A 14391-nucleotide genomic window follows, 5' to 3' on the forward strand; every position below is an offset into this window, starting at 1 on the left:
TAACTAAACATAGAATATATACGTTCTATACATTGTTGAATGTACTGATAATTATCTGATATATATTTATCAAAACTTTCCTACTTGTGTTACAGAAAATAGAAATTATTGATGATGAAGAAAGTGACATGATAAGTAATTCTGAAGTGGAACAAGTGAATTCTCTCTTGGATTACAAGGTAAAAGTAATTTCAAATACTGAATTCATTAAGAGAAAGCATTAAATGAGACAGACTTTTACAGCACCTATATGTTATCCCCCCCCTTTTTAAATTTTATTGTGTTTTAGGTGAAAGTTTACAATGCAAATTAGATTCTCATTCAAAAATTTATGCACAAATTATTTTGTGACATTGGTTGCAATATCCACAATACATTAGCACTCCCCCCCTTTCCCTTTCCACCCCAGGTTCTCCATGTCCGTTTGTCCAGTTTTCCTGTCCCTTTCGGCCTTCTCATCTTTGCTTTTGGGCAGATATTGTCCATTTGGTCTCCTGTACTTGATTGAACTAAGAAACACGTTCCTCATGTGTTATTGTTTGTTTTATAGGACTGTCTCATCTTTAGCTGAAAGGGAGACTTTGGTAGTGGCTCAGTTCTGAGTTAGCAGAGTGTCCAGTGGCCATAGTCTCAGGGGTTACTCTAGTCTCTGTTGGACCAGTTAAAAGTCTATTTTTTGGGTTTTTTTTTTGTGTGCGAATTTGAATCTTGTTCTACATTTTTCTCCTGCTCTGTCTAGGACCCTCTATTCTGATCCTGTCAGTGATCAGTAGTGGTAGCTGGGCACCATCTAGTTCTTCTGGAATCAGGCTGGCGGAGGCTGCGGTTCATGTGGTCCATTAGTCCTTTGGTTTAATATTTTCCTTTTGTCTTTGGTTTTATTTTTTCTCCTTTGCTCCAATGGGATGGGACCAACAGATGCATCCTAGATGGCCACTCTCAAGCTTTTAAGACCCCAGACACTATTCACCAAAATAGGATGTAGAACATTTTCTTTATGAACTATGTTATGCCAAGTGACATAGATGTCCCCTGAGACCATGTTCCCCAGCCCTGAACCCCAGTAACTTGGTCCTTCAAGGTGTTTGGATGTGTCTGGGAAGCTTCTATGACTTTGCCTTGGTCAAGTTGTACTGACTTCCTATATGTTGTGTGTTGTCTTTCCCATCACCAAAGTTAATACTTATATGCTATCTAGTTAGTGACTTGCTGTCCTAACCCCTCCCTTCCTTCATGCCTCTAGATCCTTTCTCTCAGGCATCTTGGAAATGAGTCAGCATGAAGGGTATTTTAATTAATGCTGGCTGGTTTAGTGTCTCTGGCTTTAAATAAAGAGTTTGCAGAGAGAGAATAGTCATTGATGATGTTCGGCAAGGCAGGCAATGAATAGTAGTTGTTAATGTGCAATTTGTGGTAAAGCTTTTTTAAAGCCAATGTTTATTTAAATCATAGTGAAAGGGGAGATTTTTTTTTCCTCCGGTGGCCCTTGATAATTTTATATTGAATTGTAACTTGTTTTAAAGACCAAATTATTATTTATATGATAATATATCTGTGCTAGGAGAAGTTTAAAAACAATCCCCCAAGCAAATGCAGAATGAATATGAATAGAGATGACCTTTTCTTAATGTCACTTGTTACTGGATTGAAAGGCTTACTTTGACTGTATGTCATACATAATTTTGTTTTTATTAAGTGCAGACATAAGCTGCCTGTATGTCAATATGTTTTCTGCGTATATGTGTATATAATGTTCCTTTGCTAATCAGTATCTTATCTTACTGGGTAACTTTGGGGCCTTCTGAGATTTTGGGCAAATGATCATTCTGAAAGTTTTTTTCTAGGAATATCACCAGTGTTCAGAGACTAGTAATCTTAAGATATTAAGAGAAAATTGTATTTAATTAGAAAAGACAACAGCTGTCATTTTCTCAAAAATCTCTTCAGCTTTACTATACATGAAAGTTATATCATTAAATAAATTCTGTTTACCAACTATTTATAACATGTCAGGCTTTAAAATGTTGGACATTGGAAACACAGAAGGAAATTATCCTTTGAAATTTATTTCCTAAGTAGTCAAAGGAAACCCTGGTTGCTAACCAAAAGGTCGGCAGTTCGAATCCACCAGGCACTCCTTGGAAACTATGAGGCAGTTCTACTCTGTCCTGTAGGGTTGCAATGAACTGGAATTGACTCAACAGCGACGGGCTTGTTTTTTTTTTTTTTTAAGTGGGCAAAGAGAACAATACGATCTTGTGTTTAAACTGTATTTCCAACTAACAGAATTACAAAGTTGTTGATTCTGAAGTACAAAAGATCAAACTCATCTCTCTTACATGGTCATATAATATTTCTAAAAGCCCAATTCAGGATTAAAATGGCTGTGCAAGCCTCTATTTGGCACAGACTATGGAAACTACAGATGAGAAGTCTGGATTGCACAGCTGTTAAGTCTGTTTCATTAAACACTCTGAAACAGGTCAGGTAGAGTTGATCCCAGGGCTCAGAGGATTCTTTCCAGGACATCTTTCCTCTGGAGTGTCAGCCTACTTGAAAAGGTTTGGAGCTGAAGAACAGAGCAGAGCAGAGTGTCCAATTCAGCAATGTTAATTAATGTTTTTATTGAACTCTAAAGAATATTTAATGATCTAACATTTTACATTATGATAAATACTGTGGGAACAAGGGGTCCTTCATTACCCATTAGGGATGTCTTTCATAACATATTATCATCTTAAGTAAACATTTCTTTAACTCTCAAAAATCAGTTTCTATATACAAAACATATCTTTTTATAATCATTATTTAAAATGTTTCAGATCACCTCATTTATGAGCTTTGTTAATTTAGATCTAAAGTAAAGCTAAATGAAACCTCATACAGCCGTTCTCTTTGCTGGTTTCAGGATGTTGATTTAAAACAGCCTTATCAGTTTAGAAATTTAATCTATTTTCAGGGAAAATTGTCACACTCTATTTGTATTAATAGTGTTTCTTCAATGCTAATGTGAGTGTTGCTTGTTTTTGGATGAAAATCACTTTGTTGGTTTCTTAATTATATTAATCATAAGCTTTTTGAAGGCAGAAATTTATCTTATTCATCTTCACATTGCCTGGCTTAGAGCCCCACACATAGGTGTTCAGGAACTAGTTACTGAGTGGGTGAATAAGTAAATAATTTTATATAAATGAACACTTACATTTATATAAAATCATTTATATAAAGTGTTCATTTATATAAAATCAATTAAGGTCAGGAGTTGAATCATTATAAATTATTCTTTCCCACACTGAATTAAACCATCTCTTGTTATTCTTGGGTTTCATTATAGTCAACTGAAAGAATGTTTCTCAGTTACATTTGATAATTATTACTTGGAGCAAATAGTTAACGCCCTCAGCTGCTAACAGAATGGTTCATGTCCACCCACAGGTGCCTTAGAAGAAAGGCCTGGTGACCTACTTCTGAAAAAATTGACCATTGAAAACTCTATGGTGCACAGTTCTACTTTGACATACATGAGGTCACTAAGAGTCAGAATTGACAGCAGCTAGTTTGGTTTGTCTTTTTTTTTTTTTTTTTACCATCAATATTCAGTTTGGTCATCAGGGAGTTACTCATTCAGATATATCTCCTAATCTAAAATGCTTATAAAACAAGTTGATGGGCTCAGTCCACAAGGCCTGAGTCACTATATCATAAAATAACACCTCAGGCTTGGCAGCCATTAATAGTCTGCTCAGAGATCAAATCTCCAGTCCACTTGGAACCATGAGCTCTCCCTCCAATCTTATTAGAGAAGTATGGACAAAGCTTACTGGGAATGTAGGGAGGATTTTAACAAGAAAAATGAGCTGTATCTCCTTTTGAGATATCCAGTTACCAATGTTATCTTACTGGTTCCTCTCACAAGAATTCCATTTACTTAGGAAAATCTCTAAAGTACACATAAACTACTGCCTGCGATCTAGGAAATGTGTAATATTCTTATAAAAAGCTCAAAGAAGAAAATGTCTGAAATACTAAATTATCTTAAAGCTGTTTATGTTTTTCAAACATTCCATAAATACTGAGGAGGGGGAATATTTGCATGAAGAATTAGAGAGGTGCATACCAAAAGATGTTTCATGACTTTTGCAAATATGAATTAATGTTTTAAAAGTGTTCCTAATGGATTGTGAGTGCAGCTCAGAAGGACTCTGCATTCAAACTAGACACTGCTATAATGATGATAAATAGCTCTTGTATTCAAAAAGGCTTCTTGGTCAGCACTTTGCTAATATTACTGTTCTGACAATGAATGCTAATAAAGAACAAAAACTTAAAATTAGTAGAATTTAGTATGGCAGGAGCATGTTGAATTTTATTACAATGTTTGCTTGCAATTTAGATTGTTATAGAGTGTTTCCGGATAAGTAATTCAGCTTGCACAAATGATTCACTTGGTATTAAATGGTCTGAAGAGGAAGCATTTCAACTAGATAAATTTTTAACTGAACTGATAAAATAAATGATGCAGTAAACATGTTCATGGATTGAATTTGATTAATACAACAGCACTCTCAATTGAGACAACAAAAATACCCATAGAATTAACTAATTTTAATGTATTCTTATGCAGCTTTTTTGAACAAACACTATTAAAGGTCCTGCTATGCTCTTTGAGACCAGTTCTCCAGCTGCAGAAAATACTCAGCTCTTTTTCTTTTCTCTTTTTGGCAAAGGACGGGCTAGTCTGTTTTTTTTTTTAATCACGTGTATTGATATACAATTTCCATACAATAAAATTTACCTCTTTACCAGAATGACCACCATGACAGGGAACACAATGGAGAGTCCCTGACGGAGCAGGAGAAAAGTGGAGTGCAGAACTCAAATTCTAGTAAACAGATCAGACCTAATGGTCTGACTGAGACTGGAGGAACCCCAGAAGACATGGCCCCGGGACTCTCTGCTATCCCAGAACTAAAACCCTTCCTGAAGCTGACTCTTCAGACAAAGAATAGACTGGACCATAAGACATAAAATGATACTCGTGAAGAGCGTGCTTCTTAGTTCAAGTAGATACGCAAGACTAAACGGGCAGCTCCTGTCCAAAAGCGAGATGAGAGGGCAGAAAGGGACAGGAGCTGGTTGAATGGACACGAAAAATCCGGGGTGGAAAGGAGTGTGCTGTCATATTATAGGGATGGCAACTAGGGTCACATAACAATGTGTGTGTAAATTTTTATATGAGAAACTAACTTGAGCTGTAAACTTTCGCCTAATGCACAATAAAAAAAAACTACCTCTTTAAGTATACAATTAGATGAGTTCTGACAAACACCCACAGTTGTGTAATCACCATCACAACTTGTTTATTCCCATTCATCTGGTGATGAATACTTGGATTGTTTATGGTTTGGGATATTATGAATAAATCTGTAATTAATATTTTCATATAAGTCTTTTTGTTGGCATACATTTTCATTTTCTCTTGGGTAAATGCCTCAGAGTAGAACTTCTGAATCACACAATAAGAAAAAGCATGTTTAATTAGGTTAGCAGTTGGAATCCACCAGCTACTCTTCGGAAACCCTATGGAGCACAGTCCTACTCTGTCCTATAGGGTCGCTATGAGTCAGAATTGACTCAACGGCACCTGGTTTGGTTTTGGGGGGGTTTTAGGACAGTTGCTCCACACTCTCACTAGCAGTTGGTATTGCCAGTCTTTTTAACTTTAGCTATTGTAGTATGTTAGTATTAAGTATGTCCCTGGATAGCACAAACCGTTAAGCACTAGAATTCTAGCCAAAAGGTTGGCAGTTTGAAGCCACCTGAGACAGGCCTCATGATCTGCTTCAAAAGGTCACAGCCATGAAAACCCTGTGGAACAGTTCTACTATGCACACATGGGATGACCATGAGTTGGAATTGACTCAACTGCAGCTAACAACAACAGTGTTAGCATCTCATTGTGCTTTTAATTTGTATTTCTCCAGGGACTACTGATATTGAGCATGAAATGTGCTTATTGGCCATTCATTTAATACCTTTTTTGATGAAGTGTGTGTCCAAATATGTGTTCGTTTTTTATCTGGCTGCTTGCCTTAATATAGAGTTGTAAGAGTTCTTTATGTATTCTGCATACAAGTCCTTTATCAGACATGTACTTTGTAAATATTTTCTTCTAATATGTCACTTGTTTTTTTTTATTCTCTTGACAGTGTTTTTTTTTCCTTCTTCTTTCTTTTTTCTCTTATTTTATCCCGGAAACTTCTTTGCTTTTGGTCCAGTCCAATTGAGCTGACCTTCCATGTATTGAGTGTTGTCTTTCCCTTCACCTAAAGCAGTTCTTATCTACTGATTAATCAATAAAAAACCCTCTCCCACCCTCCCTCCCTCCCCCCCTCGTAACCACAAAAGTATGTGTTCTTCTCAGGTTTACTATTTCTCAAGATCTTATAATAGTGGTCTTATACAATATTTGTCCTTTTGCCTCTGACTAATTTCGCTCAGCATAATGCCTTCCAGGTTCCTCCATGTTATGAAATGTTTCAGAGATTCGTCACTGTTCTTTATCGATGCGTAGTATTCCATTGTGTGAATATACCACAATTTATTTACCCATTCATCCATTGATGGACACCTTGGTTGCTTCCAACTTTTTGCTATTGTAAACACAGCTGCAATAAACATGGGTGTGCATATATCTGTTTGTGTGAAGGCTCTTGTATCTCTAGGGTATATTCCTAGGAGTGGGATTTCTGGGTTGTATGGTAGTTCTATTTCTAACTGTTTAAGATAACGCCAGATAGATTTCCAAAGTGGTTGTACCATTTTACATTCCCACCAGCAGTGTATGAGAGTTCCAATCTCTCCGCAGCCTCTCCAACATTTATTATTTTGTGTTTTTTGGATGAATGCCAGCCTTGCTGGTGTGAGATGGAATCTCATCGTAGTTTTAATTTGCATTTCTCTAATGGCTAATGATCGAGAGCATTTTCTCATGTATCTGTTGGCTGCCTGAATATCTTCTTTAGTGAAATGTGTGTTCATATCCTTTGCCCACTTCTTGATTGGGTTGTTTGTCTTTTTGTGGTTGAGTTTTGACAGAATCATATAGATTTTAGAGATCAGGCGCTGGTTGGAGATGTCATAGCTGAAAATTCTTTCCCAATCTGTAGGTGGTCTTTTTACTCTTTTGGTGAAGTCTTTAGATGAGCATAGGCGTTTGATTTTTAGGAGCTCCCAGTTATCGGGTTTCTCTTCATCATTTCTGGTAATGTTTTGTATTCTGTTTATACCTTGTATTAGGGCTCCTAGGGTTGTCCCAATTTTTTCTTCCATGATCTTTATCGTTTTAGTCTTTATGTTTAGGTCTTTGATCCACTTGGAGTTAGTTTTTGTGCATGGTGTGAGGTATGGGTCCTGTTTCATTCTTTTGCAAATGGATATCCAGTTATGCCAGCACCATTTGTTAAAAAGGCTATCTTTTCCCCAATTAATTGACACTGGTCCTTTGTCAAATATCAGCTGCTCATACGTGGATGGATCTATGTCTGGGTTCTCAATTCTGTTCCATTGGTCTATGTGTCTGTTGTTGTACCAATACCAGGCTGTTTTGACTACTGTGGCTGTGTAATAGGTTCTGAAGTCAGGTAAGGTGAGGCCTCCCACTTTCTTCTTCTTTTTCAGTAGTGCTTTGCTTATCCGGGGCTTCTTTCCCTTCCATATGAAATTGGTGATTTGTTTCTCTATCCCCTTAAAATATGACATTGGAATTTGGATCGGAAGTGCGTTAAATGTATAGATGGCTTTTGGTAGAATAGACATTTTTACTATGTTAAGTCTTCCTATCCATGAGCAAGGTATGTTTTTCCACTTAAGTATGTCCTTTTGAATTTCTTGTAGTAGAGCTTTGTAGTTTTCTTTGTATAGGTCTTTTACATCCTTGGTAAGATTTATTCCTAAGTATCTTATCTTCTTGGGGGCTACTGTGAATGGTATTGATTTGGTGATTTCCTCTTCGATGTTCTTTTTGTTGATGTAGAGGAATCCAAGTGATTTTTGTATGTTTATTTTATAACCTGAGACTCTGCCAAACTCTTCTATTAGTTTCAGTAGTTTTCTGGATTGACAGTGTTTTACTTTTTTTGTTCGTTTGCTTGTTTTTCATTTTCTTTCTTTTAAGGCTCATGCTTTTTGTGTCCTAAGTAAGAAATCTTTGCCTAACTCAAGGTCACAAAGATTTACTCCTTTATTTTCCTCCAGAAGTTTTAGTTTTTACATTTAGGTCCATGCCCCATTTCTTGTTAAATTTTCTGTATGGTGTGAGGTAAGGGTGAATATGTTTTCTTTTTTCCTTTTTTTTTTTTGCATATGAATTTACAATTGTTCCACCACTGTTCGTTGAAAGACTATCCTTTGTCCATTGAATTACCTCAGCTCCTTTGTCAAAATTCAATTGACCATGTTTGTGTGGCTCTATTTCTGGGCTCTTTATTCTATCCCATTGATCTATATGTCTACCCTTATGCCAACACTACACTGTCTGATTACTGTAGATTTATAGTGAGTCTTTTCAGGGCATGTTAACACCCATTATCTTATTTGAGCCTTATAACCTTCAAAGCCAATCTTGCCAAGGATTACTAGTATTATCTCCATCTTATTGATGAGCAGAGGCACAGAAAAGTTAATTGGCCTGCCCAAACTTACAGTTACTTATCAGTAGACCTGGCACTAGAACACCCCTAAATCCTAGTCCAGTTTTCTTTTACTACTCAACTAACAAAAATAGTGAAGAGACTGGGTCTCAAATTAGTGGTACCTTTGGAGATATTTTCTGAAAACAGGCTCCTACATAATGAGAGGGAACGACACAAACTGTTTAAGACAGTCTTAGTAATAATTTCAGCATAAGATAATAGCAATTTCAGTTCCCAGTATTTGATTTTATGAATGGTATTTTCAGCATTACTAAATCTACCATTGCTCTTTATTTGGGGTTAAATGGGCTCTGCCCAGTCTTAATCCTAATCAATGGGCTAATTAGATTTGATATAGGAGGGGACTTTCTAAGAAGGAACTGTTTCTAGGTTTTTCTCTTACTGGAATTTATTTTATTGGATATTTGACCTTGTAAATTGTTTTCTATTGGTGACTTGCTTAAAAGGCAGCCTTTGAGTAGGAACATAATTTCCTTCTGTGCTTTTTATTCTTTTAAACTAAAGATTTATTTTCTTCATTGTCGCTTTAATTGGATTGCTCTTTAGAATTTTTTGTGCATCAAACATGTGCAGTCCTAGGTTTACATAGCATAATTATATTGTTCGATATTTTCTCCTTCAGAATGAAGAAGTCAGATTCATTGAAAATGAGCTAGAAATTCAAAAGCAAAAATATTTTAAACTTCAGACTTTTGTTAGAAGCTTGATACTGGCTATGAAAGCTGACGATAAGGAACAACAACAGGTAGGTCCCGGGAGAGACTAGTAAACTACACTGCATCACGTTGTAAAGTGGCATGTCACAGTTTCGTTCTTCATATTTTTTTCATTTTTGTACTTCTTTGCAAATTTCATTGTTGCTTGGCATGGAGAAAGTATTTTGTGACTTTCTTTATACAGTTTTCTTGAGAGTAGATACTCAGATTTTGTGTGCAGCTGTGGTGGGAAATCAGAATAATTGATTAATATGCTTTGTTAATTCCAGGTTAACTTTTAAGTAGGGAAAAAATAATTTTTAAATTAATTTCAAAGAAAGAAACTCCTGAAAATGTTCACAGAGACAGGGCTAGCCTAACTGGGAAGGCACACATTTTGGGACGTTTTGTGCATGAGAGAAATGAGGCAGATGCCTCTTTTTCTGGGTTTCATTTACTGTCCAGCCCAAACTAGAGTTCGTAAGTGTATGGATACCTTCCATTCCATGACATGTTGCTCCTCACTAAGAAAATATGAAATAGCTTTTGTGAAATTGTTTGTGACCACAATGAGTAACATTTATTTTTCTCAATTTACATGAGGTATTCTATTCTTCTACTCCAAAGATGAAATGTAATGTTTCCTGTTTGTCTCTGGATTTTTTTTAAAGTAATTCTTTCCAACTTTTGTTTTCTTTCTCATATTTTCATGTGGAATCTGTATAATAATTTATTAAGCTTGCTAAAAATAATTGTATTAAATGTTTCACTTAATATTAAGTGATACCAAATTTCCCTCTGAGTTGTATACCACCATGCTGATTCTCTGTTAGGAAGTTCCATATGACTATATGAGACACAAGTGACCATTATTTAGGAAGGAGCCACAGAGGATTTTATTCAGTAAGAAATCTCAGAAGTATAAAAATTCATCCTTTATATCCAAGCAAGACTTCACATAACCCATCTCAGACATCTCTAGGAGAAAAGATTAGAGTCCAAACTTCTAACAATTCTCCTTTTTTAAAAGATAAAAAGTATTTTTATATATTTTACTGAAATGTTGAATCACAAATTTAAACTAAAATAATTTACTCATGAGGCTCAAACCAACATGTACGTTATGCGTCGTTTCATGAATTTTGTTATCTCCCCCGTACAGACACCCCAAGACTGTAGCCCTCAGTTACCTTTGCCAAATTTTTATGCACATTGCTTTATTATATGAATTATGCATATTCCATGACATATTGAAAATGTGTTTGTTTTTTCGAAATTTTAACTACATATTTTAAATGAATAACAGTGGTAGTCGTGAACATGGTCCCAAAGGTGCTGTAAATTTTAAATAACTATGAAAAAACAAAATTAGATCCAATCATGGAATAACTTGGAGTGTGGTCAGGTACTCAAAACTCATAGTATGGTTTTGAATTCAGAGTTACAGAACCAGCTAAACAGCAGTTACGCATGGGTCTTGACATCTAGGAGTAGCACACAGACTCCATTTTATTCTCTGATTCTAACCTCATCCCTGGCTTGGTTCTTTTCCCAAGACCACTAATGAATAAGAAAAGGAACTAATATGATTTTACTTTTCTTCTCTTATAATTTTACTCTGATAAAAGACTAACGAGCTAAGATATGGACAAAAATTTGGCTGAAAGAAAAAGTAAGACAAAATAGTACTGAGTGTCATAGCCTATATTATAAACATCCAAATAGGAACTCCTGATTTTCATAGTTGAGATTGATCATAATAGATTTCAAAATATACTCAGTCACCAATAATAGTCTACAAAAGTTATCCATATGATCTCTTAAACTGCTGATCTTTAAGCTTTGAGATACTTAGAGGTTTATTTCTGGAAGGAATTAATTTTTACTCTACCTAATAAAAGGGAACCATCACACCATCCATTTCTCATTTAAAAAATTATTTTTCCATTAATCTTGATTTAAGGAAGTTAAGTGGGGTGAGCGATATACACAATATTTTGCCCCAATGAAGTAGTACAAGGTTTAAAAAAAATAACTGAAATATTAGATTACCCAAAGGTTTTTTTTTTTTTTAATCAATAGCCATTTTAAAATCAAATAATGTTGGCAGCCCTGTACTAAGTCATCGGTTGTGTTCTTCCTTCCCCTGGCAATTCTTTATGAGATCCTAGCTGGGTAAATTGCCTTTGTTCACTTTGCAAGAATAATAAGAATGATTAATCTTATGGAATTTGGCATTCATACCCTAGGGCATAGAGTAAGTGTTATTGAAACTGATGACATATTTGGGAAATACTTTAATCTCTTGGGAATAGTGGCACTAGATTGGATTCTGAAGATAGTTATCATTGATGAAGAACCTGTAATTTTAAAAGAAGTTAATTGTGCTCACTTTATTAAATCTATGAAGAAAGGCAGTTCCATAAGTTGACATATTCCAAAGATTTTCTCAGTGGGCCAATATTGCAATCCAGTAAGATATGGAAAAGAAAAATTTTGAAGCAGACTTCATGCACTAATAATGTGCCTATATTGTCTACGATATTAAAGTTTTATATTTTTATACACTAATTTTAATCAGTCAACTACATGTGATGTACATGTAAAAAATATGTAATGCATGAAAAAAAACAAATAATAGTGCTTCCCTGATTTGAAGGTCTTCCTACTAGAATTTAGAATATCGTTAATTCTCTTCATCCACTTGACTTTCCAAGACTCTAAGCAAATGTTGCAGTGAGTGTCAATTGGAACACTTTCCTGGAGATCTGCTTCCAAAAGGTCACAACCTTGAAAACCTTATGGAAAGCCCTTCTACTCTACAACACACGAGGTTGCCATGAGTGAGAATAGACTCAACAGCAACTGGTTTGGGGTTTTTTTGTCATTGTTTTATTCGCAATTGTAATGTGAACTAAATTCAGCGATGTATTTTACATAAATTGTGATCAGCCAGTTTAAGCAAAGTCTTTGTTGTACGTGGTCTGGGTTAGTGGTAAACCACTATTCGAAAAGAAAATGGCTTTATGTCCTATTACTGCAAGCCAGTGCCTTAGAAAACATGTAGCACCTCGCTGCGTAAATGCTCTCAATTTCAGCAAGAAGTTTAGATTTGTTTAATTGTATAAAATAAATAACAGTTTTTCTCCCAGATACGAATTAGTTTGCATTTACACAGCCCACCAAAAAGGAGGACGTTTTTAATCTTGCCCCTGTGCTACAGGCAAAAAGTATAGGATTTGTAGTTGTCACTTCTTTTATTAAAGAGAATAATAGAATACTTCCTTATTTCGACAGTGGATTTCACATCGCCTCCAACATGCCTGGTCTTTCTGTTGCTTAACTGGCTTGTAGTGAGCTTTCATTTGTTCCTGTTCCCTAGGTCCTTGTCTACCACAATCCCCAAAGTCCACACTACAAGTAATGCTGTCTGAAAATTGCTAACATATGCTACATTATTTTTAGCATTGGAAGCAGCAAATCATTTAGTTCATAATGTCTTATGGTCAAGTAGGCATCAGCACTGTCAGGCACGGAAAGCTTGATTAATCATTTATTTCTATAGCATGGATACATGTTCTAAACTCCAGATGAAACAATTAGACCATGGCAAAACATTGTTCACAGTTCTTGGTTTATCCTAATTCCTCCAGCAGAGAAATAAGCAATTCTCTAGATCCACCATTACAACAGCTAGAGTCACTGGTTCAGCTGTGCCTGGTAGGTGTTTGGCCTCCTGTAGATATGGACATAGCCTAAGGAAAGAAAGAAAAAAATCGCTTGATCTTTTCAAGTTGTTAAATTTTAGTCTAAAGTAGAATAGCTGCTAAATTCATTTTCTCACTGAAAAAAAATAGTTTTTTGTGAAATGAAATGTATTTTTCTCTAAAGGAGAGCATAACTGGGCAGGAATATTTTAATCAGGAAAATATTTTTAAAGCCTTTAGCAGTTATCAGTGAATACTCAAAACTAGTTTGAAAATCACTTACCTCAAATACTTCGTTCAGAATAGTTGCTCATTTTCCCTCCCTATTTCTCCTTTTTCCAGGGTACCACTCTACATAATCCACACCCTCAATATCTAGTGTTTCGTTACTTCTTTAATACATATGAAGAATTTTTTTTTCTTTTAGATAAGATATTGTATAAGATCCTGAAAGAAAAACAGTTCTTTCTACAAATCCTTAAGAATAAATCAAAATGAGAGGATTTCAACTTATAGCATAAAATTGGGGGAAAAAAATCTATCCACGTACTAATCTAGAAAAAATTGATTTTTCTGACTCAGGCACTGCTGTCAGATTTACCTCCTGAATTAGAAGAGATGGATTTCAATCATGCCTCGCCGGAGCCTGATGATACCTCATTCAGTGTGTCTTCTTTATCAGAAAAAAATGCCTCAGACAGTTTGTGATTTGAAGGGGGGGATATATGATACAGCCTTTTGGCCGCCTAACAGGTGTGCATTTCAAGATAACTGCATTCTATTGCCCTATATTCTTCAGTTGGAAAAACATATTGTATGAAACAGACATATTCTGTGAAGGATGGACAAGAGTAATGGCTACAATGTATAGTGCAAAAAATGTATGTGAAATTTAAAAACATTGAGAGTTTTTTTTCCAAATCAATGGAACTCTAGGGAAAATTCTATTAATTTTGAGCAGTTCAGGTATGAAATGTGTAATATCTAATTTCTAAAAGATTTTTGTTTGGTTTTATAGAAGAATGTTAGTTTTAGCAATAGTTTTGACCAGAGACACAAAAATAAAGATGTTTCAATGTACTTATCAAGTTGCTAAAACTCGGTTAGCCTTGTTTTTGTAGCCATTATATCTTCTTTCTTCCTCTCCTTTTGCTGTCATCCACATACACATTTACTCAGGAAAACAAATTGAAAACAAAACTAAAAAATTATTTAACCTGGACAAGCTCTGGGATCTATTTTTCAATTCCTATGAGAGTTTGACTTAAGCTAATA

At 35.3% G+C, this 14391-nt stretch overlaps 1 protein-coding gene across 1 annotated transcript in view; it reads left to right on the forward strand.

The window, feature by feature from the left end:
- HDX (highly divergent homeobox) overlaps positions 1 to 13915 on the forward strand; it is a 166582-nt gene extending 152667 nt beyond the window's left edge. The window contains exons 8-10 of the mRNA XM_049872844.1: positions 96 to 179; positions 9337 to 9459; positions 13699 to 13915. Of these exons, the coding sequence (XP_049728801.1) occupies positions 96 to 179; positions 9337 to 9459; positions 13699 to 13824 (333 nt within the window). The 3' untranslated portion in view covers positions 13825 to 13915. The remainder of the gene's footprint in view (positions 1 to 95; positions 180 to 9336; positions 9460 to 13698) is intronic.
- Positions 13916 to 14391: the final 476 nt, after the last annotated feature.

This window comes from Elephas maximus, chromosome X (assembly GCF_024166365.1).
Source record: "Elephas maximus indicus isolate mEleMax1 chromosome X, mEleMax1 primary haplotype, whole genome shotgun sequence".
Classification (NCBI taxonomy): domain Eukaryota; kingdom Metazoa; phylum Chordata; class Mammalia; order Proboscidea; family Elephantidae; genus Elephas; species Elephas maximus.